The sequence below is a fragment of the Tupaia chinensis genome, unplaced genomic scaffold (assembly GCF_000334495.1).
Source record: "Tupaia chinensis unplaced genomic scaffold, TupChi_1.0 Scaffold139757_1, whole genome shotgun sequence".
Classification (NCBI taxonomy): domain Eukaryota; kingdom Metazoa; phylum Chordata; class Mammalia; order Scandentia; family Tupaiidae; genus Tupaia; species Tupaia belangeri.
In genome coordinates, this window is record NW_006199637.1 from 511,593 (window position 1) to 523,419 (window position 11,827).

At 37.6% G+C, this 11,827-nt stretch overlaps 1 protein-coding gene and 2 non-coding genes across 3 annotated transcripts in view; all 3 read right to left on the reverse strand.

Moving 5' to 3' along the window:
* The window catches only part of WDR43 (WD repeat domain 43), a 62,254-nt gene that overhangs the window by 10,376 nt on the left and 40,051 nt on the right, over positions 1-11,827 (reverse strand). The window contains exons 7-13 of the mRNA XM_006162123.3: positions 11,227-11,291; positions 9,294-9,465; positions 7,831-7,917; positions 6,771-6,899; positions 4,693-4,824; positions 2,143-2,229; positions 69-100 (exon numbers count right to left, since the gene is read on the reverse strand). Of these exons, the coding sequence (XP_006162185.1) occupies positions 69-100; positions 2,143-2,229; positions 4,693-4,824; positions 6,771-6,899; positions 7,831-7,917; positions 9,294-9,465; positions 11,227-11,291 (704 nt within the window). The remainder of the gene's footprint in view (positions 1-68; positions 101-2,142; positions 2,230-4,692; positions 4,825-6,770; positions 6,900-7,830; positions 7,918-9,293; positions 9,466-11,226; positions 11,292-11,827) is intronic.
* Positions 6,408-6,485, reverse strand: LOC114004725 (small nucleolar RNA SNORD53/SNORD92). Its single transcript, XR_003546797.1, has one exon. It is a non-coding gene; the product is annotated as a small nucleolar RNA SNORD53/SNORD92 (small nucleolar RNA).
* LOC114004724 (small nucleolar RNA SNORD53/SNORD92) lies at positions 7,236-7,313 on the reverse strand. Its single transcript, XR_003546796.1, has one exon. It is a non-coding gene; the product is annotated as a small nucleolar RNA SNORD53/SNORD92 (small nucleolar RNA).

Below are 11,827 nucleotides of genomic sequence, written 5' to 3' on the forward strand. Positions count from 1 at the left end.
TGCTTATAATCACTTTGAATCTATTTATAAAAACAAAGCAATTTAAGTCACCTACAAAAAAATCTTACCTATTAGGGTGTCCTTGCAACCTCTTTGTAAGCTAAAGGGGAGGGAAAAAAATTGTTAGCAAGAGCATTTCACAGATTAGCAAACTTCAATTCTCATGACACGATGACTTTATCAGGAAATCACTTTTCCACCTAGTGGTCTATTTTCAACCAAACAATATACTGTCTGAATACATTCACAAAGTAAGAGTAATTCTCTTAGGCTAGGATGTGTATGAATGAATGTCCAGAATACAACAACTCCATGGGCAAAAAATAGGTTAGTGACAGCAAGAAACTAAGTAGAGGGAGACGGGAGAATGTAGGATTTCTTTTGGGGATGATAAATGCATCCTGTAATCATACTAAAAAGTGCTGAATTATATACTTAAAAGGGTTTATTTTAAGGTTACCTGAATTGCACCTCAATTTTTAAAAATACAAAGGAAAAATATATCAAGGTTAGGCAAACTTTTACAGTAGATATACATGCATACAAACATACAGGTGTGTGTGTGTGTGTATACACACATTTTTGAGAGATTTTTGCTATAGGGTGCATGCGCTTGCTGGAGCGACAAAGACAGAAAGCAAGAAGTCACTTCCCAGGAAGGATAACCACGCCACAATCCCTTCCCATCTGTTCTCCTCTCAGTACCCTAGACATGCACACACACGTGCCCGGCTTGAGTTTCAAGACTCCCAATCCAGGACCCAAACCACTGTCAGCCACACGGGAGTCCTGCGCCTTAACTATCATACCACCAGCTGACCCTAAAGTAAATAGTATTCTTTTTAAAAATGTAACTGGATTTGTCTAATATATGAAAGCTCTTTTTTTTTTTTTTTGAGAGGTTTTTGCTATAAGGCGCGTGCGCTTGCCAGAAAGAGACAGACAAAAAACAAGAAATCACCCCCTAGAGGAGCTGGCCACACCGCAATCCTTTCTCCTCCATTCTCCTCTCGAGACCTTAGGCAAACGTGTACAAGCGCCCAGCATGAGTTTAAGCCACCGGGTCTGGGACTCGAACCACACTTGACTACATGGAAGTCCAGCGACATAACCATTACATAAACTGCTGGTCCCTGAAAGCTCTTTTTTAAATATAGTTTTCCCCTACCAATAACAGTAAACCAGCCTCCACTATTTAGAACAAAACTACTATCACTTTGCAACACTATAGCATGTAAAACAAATGTAATTAAAGTATAATTTCTAATTACAAAGAATGCATTTTATCTTTAGGCCTAATTTTTCCCAATTTGTACCCACTCTTTCAGGGTAAGCATCTGTAAAATTACGCATAATTTTACAACAAAACAAAGATTTTCCTTAAGGTAAGAAAAAATTACAAAATCATTTGTATTCAACACATGACGACTTTGGGCAACTGGCCTTTCGTTAGCAACCAGAATCTGACTAGGTTGGAGTTACCTATCCTTTGGGGCCATCCCTAGGCCGTAAGCAATGAGCACAGGCTACCCCATACCCAGCAACCCACGGCCCGCGTCTAGTCTAGCTGCTACCAACCCAACCCCTTTCTGAACCCTGTTCAACAGAATTCGTTAAGCAAAGACAAGACAACCACTGTCCGCAACAGTGAAAGCAACTTCTGCACAGACCAAGGCTAGACTAAGATGCTTAGTGTCCTCTCCAATTCCACACAGGCAGGCACAGAACTTAACAGCCCATGCGTGATACAGAAAATCGAATGTACAAAAATGACTTCCATGTTGGATTAAAATAACCTAATAAGCCATAATGGAAAAAACAAAAATGAAAATCCTGGGGCTCTAGGCTGGGATGTCCATAACAACCATCTCCATGCAGACAGTAACCTCTACCTACAGCATTCTACTGTTACTTTAAAACCCCATCCGCCTTCCAGGTAAACAGGCACTAGCCATTACATTTCCTTTCGCTGCCTTAGGAATTCAACCATTTATTTTCTGTAAAAAAAAAAAAGCTAAACATTTATCATTCACTCTAAGTGCCATGTGCCCTTATATATTTCAAATTGTTTTCTCTAAATAATGATTTTTCCTTTAATTCACAATATTAGGACCTTAAAATGAAATAAGAGTAGTCGGTTACCTCTTGCAACAATGGAATAACAGCATGCAGGGGCATCCTTAACACAGTCCTCTTTATTAGGTTTGTATTCCTAGTTTGCAGTACTTTCTGTGTGAAAATAAAAGGATTATTAAGATCAGCATATTCACCAGCTAAGGACACTACAGGAAAATCTGTAAAATTACTTTTAAAAGACCGTAGTAAGAAAGGACCAACTGAATTCAGCAAATAAAAAATAAACATCGGAGGGGCTGAATAAAGAATGTTATGTCAGGATTAAGCAGGCTGAATCCCACATGGCCAGTTGTGCGGTTTGAGTGCTGGACCCAGCACTTGAAGATCATGCTGGGCACATGTGCGTGCATGCCCAAAATCCTGAGAGGGGACTGAAGGAGACGGGATTATGGCATGGTTATCCGCCCTGGGGGTTGCTTTATCACCTCCCTGTCTCTCTCTGGCAAGCGCAAGACCCTATAGCAAAAACTAAAAAGAATGTTATGTATGTAGGAACCAGATAAGTTCAGTCTTTAGGTATCAAGAAATAAGTAAAATGAAATAAAATAATTATTTAAAAAGTAAACAAATAAAATTAAAAAGATTCATTCCTTCATTCCTAAAGGATCTTCCCTAAGGTGTATGTATGTCTTGGGGGTGGTTGTTGCTATAAAAGTCATCGTCAGAATATAAATGGCAGAGGTACCAAAGGGCAAAACTACAGAAAGTTGGCTTTGAACCTATTTTAACAGTTCTAGCATAGCCTTTCAGAATTTTCTTAGGATTTTATTTACATGAAAGCTACCTTTATAACAAGTCCTTGTAAACCATCGAATATATTTAATACCATTTAAAACTATCAAATACTATCTAAACACTATCATTAGCATAATTACATAATGTCTTATACAAGAGAAATAAGTATTTTATACATAATCACTAGGGAACTAAGGATGGACTATCCTAATTTAAGTCTCAATTAACCTAAATTTTCATTTTCAAATAACCAGCATACAAGATTCAAAGCAAAATGTGCTGATTATAACTTCAAAAATAACTCAGAAGGTGCTTAATGATACTAAGTTCCTGAATAACTTCTTCATAACAAATATTGGTTATTGTAAAGTTGTAGTGATCTAGAAAACTATAGGAAACATTCTATATGAACTCATTTACAAATTATTTCCTGAAATATGATAAGCTTTGATTTTTCACCCAAACCTCTAGGCTTCATTTTCATAAACAGCCAAGCAACCCTAGTTGCAGGGCTTCAGGTCAAGGAACAAAATCCTGAAATGTTGTCATTCAGTATTTATACCAAAAGCTTGGTTCAGAAACACAAGGAAGGACTAAGGACATAGCAGAGGGGGTGGGGCAGGTGGCATGGTGGTTAAGGGCTGGACTCCTACATGGCCAACAGCAGTTCGAGTCCGGGACTGGTGGCTTGCTTTCTCACTTACTCACTCACTCACTCACTCACTCTCTGTCCCGCTCTGGTCAAATTAAACTAATTAACTAAATAAAGTTAAATAAAATAATTCTAAATTTTTTTTTAAAAAGGACCTAATAGGAGACTAAAAAGACAGTGGTTAGAGGAAAAATGAAGACGGGATTGTGGCATGACCCACTGAGGAGTGCTCTCTCCCTCTATGTTTCTCTGTCTTTCTCTGGGCAATGTACCATACCCTCTGGCAAGTAAAAAAAGAAAAAAATTATAATTTTAGGTTTTTAGAGTTGCTGGCTCCCTCTTTCATTTTACGAAACCTCCTCAGACACAAATTAAAATACTTCCATTTCAGTAACATAAAATCAGAGACTATCCATAGGTTATAAAGTCATATTTATAATACTGAAACCACAATATTCCTGAGTCATTAAAGAATGCACTTAACAAATGCAAACTGCTTTAATCTAATCAAGCAGTGTTGAATCTGACTGTATGTCGCACTTAAATTTTCTATACAGACCACTATAAAATTGTAAAATTTAAGAGGACAAACTGAGTAACTTCATACGAACAGTCACCAACTTACAAAGAAATCATAAATGCCTCCCTCTATACAAAGTTTCTGGAACTTTTACTTCTAAATATTTTACAATATAACCCCCAACCCTCTTAAATTTTTCCCCCAAACCTCCTACCCATTGCCAAGGTTCCACCTCACTGCCCCCTCTCACGGCCAGGGGGAAATAAGTTTCTGGAATCCAGAGTAAAAACTCAGGAACGCATTTTCCTACAGAAAAAAATATAAATTGTGATCTAGAATGCTGAGTATTATAGTTCAGCTACATTATGCTTATAAAGGCTTTTTATGAACTAAAGCCTATGAACCTAACAGTTCAGAACAATATTTCTATGAGAAAATGCATTCCAGGTTCAAAAAAATTCAACACAATCCCTTCTGTAGGTTGGTGACTGTGTGCATAAAGCCACCAAGTGATACACATTTGACTCAAGTCATAAAGCATTCCAAATGGCTATCTAACATAACTATTCCCTGTGAGTGTGCTGTGACAATCACTTTATAGGAAATAAACCGTCTTAATTTAAATTTAAAAAACTACTAAAATACTTACATTTAGCATTTCAAAATCATTACTTTCTAAACCTTGTGCAAGAAGAACTGGAAAGCTATTGGTCTGTAGGAGGTCATCCTTTTCTTTCTTTGTCTCTATATCCATTGCTCCCAGGCGTTCTTCAATGCTAACCTACAGAACAGAAATATCTATTGATGTTAACCAGATAAGACCTACAGTAGTGTGCACAAAAAACAAAGACTGATTTGCATCTCAATCTGACAAACACAAATTCAGTTATTCTCTCTCACTCACAAGCACCTTGTAATAAACCCAGAAAAAGAAAAAAGTCACTCATCAAAATCCCCCTATAGGATGAAACGGCAAGGCAAGGCCCTGGCGTTCGACTAAAGTACAAGGAAAGAGATTAGAACTATCCCTTCCATCAACCTCAGATCTGCAAAAGGAAACAGTATTATCAAAGAGCTAAAGACAATTACAGACCCAAAGCTATCTGTAAAATATTTTTCTATTTTTTTATTCTTAAGTTTTAATCACAGCAACTCTTGGCTTAATTTATGAACTGGAAAGCTATTGGTCTGTAGGAGGTCATCCTTTTCTTTCTTTGTCTCTATATCCATTGCTCCCAGGCGTTCTTCAATGCTAACCTACAGAACAGAAATATCTATTGATGTTAACCAGATAAGACCTACAGTAGTGTGCACAAAAAACAAAGACTGATTTGCATCTCAATCTGACAAACACAAATTCAGTTATTCTCTCTCACTCACAAGCACCTTGTAATAAACCCAGAAAAAGAAAAAAGTCACTCATCAAAATCCCCCTATAGGATGAAACGGCAAGGCAAGGCCCTGGCGTTCGACTAAAGTACAAGGAAAGAGATTAGAACTATCCCTTCCATCAACCTCAGATCTGCAAAAGGAAACAGTATTATCAAAGAGCTAAAGACAATTACAGACCCAAAGCTATCTGTAAAATATTTTTCTATTTTTTTATTCTTAAGTTTTAATCACAGCAACTCTTGGCTTAATTTATGCAATTTTATGTTATTTATTAGCAAGAGTATGCTATATGACAAACAAGTGTACTTGACAAATATTTAAAATTAAAACTGTAAACATGTTACAATTTGCAACAATATTTTAAAATTACATAAATATGTACAGCAACTTGCTGTACAAAAACTGAATTTTATAGAACTGATGGCTGATTAAAGAAAGGATTACAAACTGTGTTCTACCAGCCTCCTAGCCAGAAAGTCAAAATATAAATTTGTTAGATGCCTAATAAAACACAGATGTTTCAGTGAAGGCCCATGTCAAGGCTAAACAACGTATGAAACATGGGCACATACACACACACACACACACACACACACACACACACACAGGAAGAAAGTAAAGAGTTGAATGTAGGCCAAGGTAAAGACAGCAGAAACTTTATTTTCAAAGTCAGATATCACATACTGAGAAGTAATTTTTATGACCAGCTATGTTATCCACAATCCCCCATCCACTAAAGACATTTAAAATCAGCTAAAGAAACGATCTTTCTCTAAGAATAAAATTCGAAAAGTCTAGAATACTTAGACAAGAGTGAAGAATGTGAAGGGAAGATTAATTTAAAAAAAAAAAAAACATAGCAGCCATAGGAGGGTTTGGGGAGTTGATGAAAAAGGTGAAGCTTATAAGCATGTTAAGCAGTTATAACAGCTATTTCTTTTAAAGACCAACTGGGACTAAAATCAGCCAGGACTGCTCAGACAGCCAAGAGAAAAGAGGCATCACTGGAACTCAGCAACATGCGAAACCCAATGGAAGTCATCACAGCAAGTCCTGGCTTAACTTATCCAATTTCATTTTATGCAACTATTAATAAATGGGCAAGGGAGCACACTCTGTAATAAACACAAATTCTATCTTCTCTGTTGAACAGTGGTCAAAGGAGTCTCAGAACAGTGGCAATTTAGAATTGCAGGACCTATGATGCGGAAATAAAAGAAAAGGTAACAGCAACAACTGAATAAATTTCTAAACATTCAAGTTCGACTGTACCCAATACACTTGTTAGATGTTCCCAGGTAATCTTAAATCTCAAATATATTATCAAAGTATTACCTCATTTCCCCCTAATTTCCTCTTGCTCTCTACTTCCTCAGCTTGCGGAAGAGGCTTGATAGCTGCGTGGTGACCAGGTAGCCCTGGCACCAGAACTTTTGCTTCAGAATTCATCATCGGTGTTCTCACCTGGAACAAACAGGAACAGCCAGGACACAAAAAAGGAAATTAGGCCTTAGCTCGTATATCGTCAATAGGAAAATGAAGAGCTTTTAAAGGATTTTCTATTGAGAAACTCAACATAAATAATATATGAATTAAGGATAAATTTTAATTGGATTTGGGCAAATAATTTTATAAATAATAGGCTAAAAGTTCACAGTTTTCTAACTTGCAACATCATATAGGAATAAAACCCAGGAGAAACAAAATTTACAGATTACCAAAGACATGCTAGTTTGAAAATGTTAAAGAGTGAATTTTCACACTTTTATGACCACCTCCAGAATTTGATCTTTGCCAGAAATGCTCAGACAGCCAAGAGAAAGGTGTCATCTCTGAAACTCAGCCAGAAGCGAAACCAAACGGATGTCATCATAGCATGACTTGGCTTTCTTTTCCTCATTCAATCACTGAACATGGTATCTACATATGGATACCAAGATATAGTCAAATAGAGCACTAAGATGATGCTCTTGTGTGTGGTATTAAATCCCACCCCATCGCAGATGTATTTCTCTTAAAATACAGTATTCCTCTTTTTTAAGAGATGCTCTTTTAAGAACTGAGATTGAAAAGGTATATATTGAATTTTATATCGGTAGCTTTTCCTACATTATTTCCTTGCCCAGATATTCATGCACTGTGGGCTGTGAAGAACTAAATCAAAGGTCTTCCAACTGCTAATCACCTACTCATGCATTCACGTCAAGAGTACAGAAATGAAGATTCACAATCCTAAGATCTAAAGCCATAACCCTTAAAATCTGTAGAACCATATAATATCATAAAGATATTAAAGAATAAAATAAATGAAGTTAGTCTAAACATGTTTAAATGCTATACAACAACCCAATTTACCCAAATCTGTCTTATAACTTCAAATTCACAATACACTCACCTTTGTTATAGCCGTTTCTACTTTTGGGACCCAGCTGTTTGAAATATCCCTTACTAAACACATATGAGGTTCTTTGGAGTTTAAAGCCTGGGAATATATTTTTAAAAGAAGGAAGATAGGAAGGGGGAAAAAAGACACAGTGTCAAAGCAAATAGGTATAAAAACAAACTGAAAAACAAATGACTAACTGCATTTTTATAAAATATTACAAAGTGCGAAAGGTTTCCACACTAAACTGGAGACATGACCACCACTCACATGGATGACAGCTGAGGAAAGCAGATACTGAAGACACAAAGCATAATGCTTACATTCCTCAATTATGAACTGCTTGCATTTTTCACATATATAGTTTTAAAAGGTCCAGCAGATTTTTTTTTAATGTAATAGATTTTAAAACATCCATGTAAAGAATGAAACCTGTGCTCAAAATAAACGGCCCTACCCTAAAACTTCCTGCTGTCACCCTTTCTACAAATAAGTCAAATAGCACTACTGATTAACAAAATGCTCTGAGGTGGATCTGTATGTCCCGACATGGCATTAAATATCAACAGCTGTGGGGGGAGGGGTGTCAGATTCAGCAAATTATCTGTGTACCAACCAAGACTTAAGGTTATACTTCACACTATATGTCCATATAATCATCAGTATCTGCAAGGACACAAAATAAATAGGTACATTGGCTGCATCTGGGGAGGGGGGTTCACAGATGGCACGGAGACGTGCTTACGGCCTAACACGTTTTTTTCCTTTTTCATTAAGTGTATGCCTACATTAAATTTTTAAAGATATTTCTAAATAAACTCAACAAAAGCTTGCTTGGGCATACAGTATCCCTAGTCATTCCCCCTGAGGGCCTTACCAAGTATCATAAATGCAAGGTTCAGAAATTGTCTATTGTATGGACTCATTATAACTCACAAGTCTTAAAAGAAACTTCTGCAGTAAAAAATGTTCAATCATTGCACTGCCCATTAATTACATTTCCCCTTAGAAAATCCAATGGGTACTATTACTAAGGGCTCTCTCTCATTAGTAAGAGTTATACTTTGTGTAATTGAAAAAAAGTCAACAGAAGTCATACCTGTGCTGACCAAAACAGTAGCCACTAGGAATATGTGGCTACTGAGCACTGGAAATGTGGCTAGTCCAAACTGAGATGTTCTGTAAGTGTAAAATACACACCAGATATCCAAGATGTAACACCAGAAAGGAAGAGGGGGCATTAAATACCTCCCACAATGCTTTCAATTAATTAGGTAGTAAAACAGTATTTTGGAAAAGTTGAGCTGAGCTTTCACAAATTAAACCACCCAGCACATGGTCCTTTAATTAAAAGAGAATATATCATTTCTTTTTAAATATTATAATGAGTAAACCAGCACAGCACTTTTAAAACCATTGTTTTTCACAGACATGTTAATGCTCTAGTGTCTTACTCCAGAGTAGCATCTACGTACCACTCGCTCAATAGCAGGCTGAAACCAATTGCCATATACAAGCAACAAGGACATTTTGTCTGAGCAAAACCCAGCTGCTAGAATAGGGATTGGTTTTGGTGTTGATTTCTTGCCTTTCCCAGGTGTTGCTATCTGAATTGTGCAGTTTGAAGTCAAGGGCTTTTTGCAGTACCTACAAATGGGGGAAAGAAGATTTAGAGAATTTGAAATAGCATCTAATACTAAATTTCTGAAGTTGGTATCAAGGCATGAAATAAGACCTTGTTCTAGCCTCCACACTAAAAAAGAATGACCAGGGTCCCAGAGCACAACCTTTCAAGACCTCACCTACTCCCACCAACACTCAAACCCTCGCCACCAAAACTGACCTTGAGACCTACCCGTCCCTCTGTCCCACCCTGTTAGGAAGATTCCAGTGGCTCACTGTCATTCTCTGCAACACTGCTCCCAATGGACTCAAGCCTTCTTAGGAGTTTCATACCCAGGATCCGGAGTAACAAAGCTTTGACACTCTAGTCCCTCAGTTCCTACCTCCAATGATCATGCCCTTTGCTATTATCTCAGCCAAACTCCTCACACCCTAGACGTCTTCTCTACACTCATTCCCAGTAAGTGCACACCCTTCATGACTACAATGTTAAGCGTTCCACTAACCCTGTCTTTCCAACTCATTCCTTCTAGTATCCTGACTCCCCGACTTCTCCAGACCCAAGACTATAAGTGCATCTCTCTAAAGTTTATTCTCAATGTCAGAGTAATTTGGAAAGCCCATCAATTTTCTGCTTTTAAAAATCCTTCAATCGCTTACCACTTCCAAAGGAGAACTACTCAAGTCCTCACCATGGCCCACTGCTGCTGCCACCTTCTCTCAGCCTCAACTATACATTCCATACACATACTACTATGTACTAAAAGTCTCAACTGTTACACACTAAAATGTAACAGTTAACTCTGGGAGTAGAACTCGATGGAGGGAGACTTGGATTTTACAACAGATTGTCTACACAACCAGACTAAAAGTATATAAAACTAGGCCCAGCAGGTGGCTTGGTGGTTAAGGCACTGGACTCCTACGTGGCTGACTACAGCTCAAGTCCCTGACCCAGCAGCTGGGCACCTGTGCAAGCGAGCCCAAAATCCCAATAAAAGTCTAAGAAAGGATTGCTGTATGGCCATCTCCCCTGGAGGGGAAAGTGCTTTCTCTCTCTCTCTCTAACTCTGGCAAGTACACATACCCTATAACAAACCAAAAGTACATACTATTTTCAGAATTAATTTGTATGTAAATTCCTATGCTAGTATTATTTTAATAGTGACAATAAAAAAGTTAAAGTCATTTTTAAGTATACCATAATTGTGCATGTAATTGAGGCTCAAGGCATCCTTCCAGTACTTGATAAGATCTGGCAAACTCTGTCTGTAAAGGGCTAGATAATACTTGTCAAGTTTTTCAGTCCACATATGATCATCACTGGATGCGTCCTGCAGGCCAGTTTAGTGACCCCTGGTCAATGGCTATACAACAACACTTACTCTCACTACCAAAACAAAAGACTGCCATGCACTACTGATGCACAGCAGTGTGGCAAGGGGAAGTAAACCAACATCAAGACTAAAGATCAAGGCATCGCATCAAAGTTCACAAGGAAATCTCTGAGCAAGCCTCTTTCTTCTAACATTTATCATTGTAACATCAGTATTTACTAACCATAAATAAATTTTAAAAAACACTCTCTAAACCACAGATACATGAAAAAATGGCCCATGACTTTAAAAATTGAGTTCTTGCCAGAATTATGTACTCATATGGATAAAGAATGCTTTTGAAACAATCTAATTCGACTGTAATCTAATCAATAACGAGGTTAGAATGTGAACAAATGACAAGTCAAGGAAAGAGAAATAAAATTCACTTGAAAAACTTCTTACTTACCCATTTAATATGTGTTCAAAAAGATGGACTTGACCATCTCTGCAAACCACAGCTAATTTGACAGGCTAAAAGAAAAAGTAACTGATTAATGTTAAAATACACCAGTTAGTTTGCAATCTAACTTATGAAAATTCAACTCTCCTCCCCATCCTTTTAAATAACCAGAGAAAAAGTTACAACAAGGATGCACAGAAAAATAATTATCTTGGGCCAGCTGGTAACGTGGTGATAAAGGCACCAGGACTCCACATGGATGACAGAGCAGTTCAAGTCCCAGACCAATGACTAGAAAAACACATGAGGCGTGTGTGTGCATGCCCAACATTTCAAAAGGAGAAACGAAGAAGAAAAAGGAATTGTGGCATAGCCATCCTCCACAGAGGGTACTTTCAAGCCTCCGTGCACATTTTATCTCTCCCTCCTTCCCTCTCTCTGTTCTTTCAAGTGAATGCACATGCCATCTAGCAAAACAAAACAAAAGTATCTCTGGAAAACAACAATGTATTTTTGTTGTCAAGATTCTTTGTGCTGGGAGAACCAGCAGTTAGCATAATGGCTATGTTGCTGGACTCCCACGTAGTCGACCGCGGTTCGCGTCCTG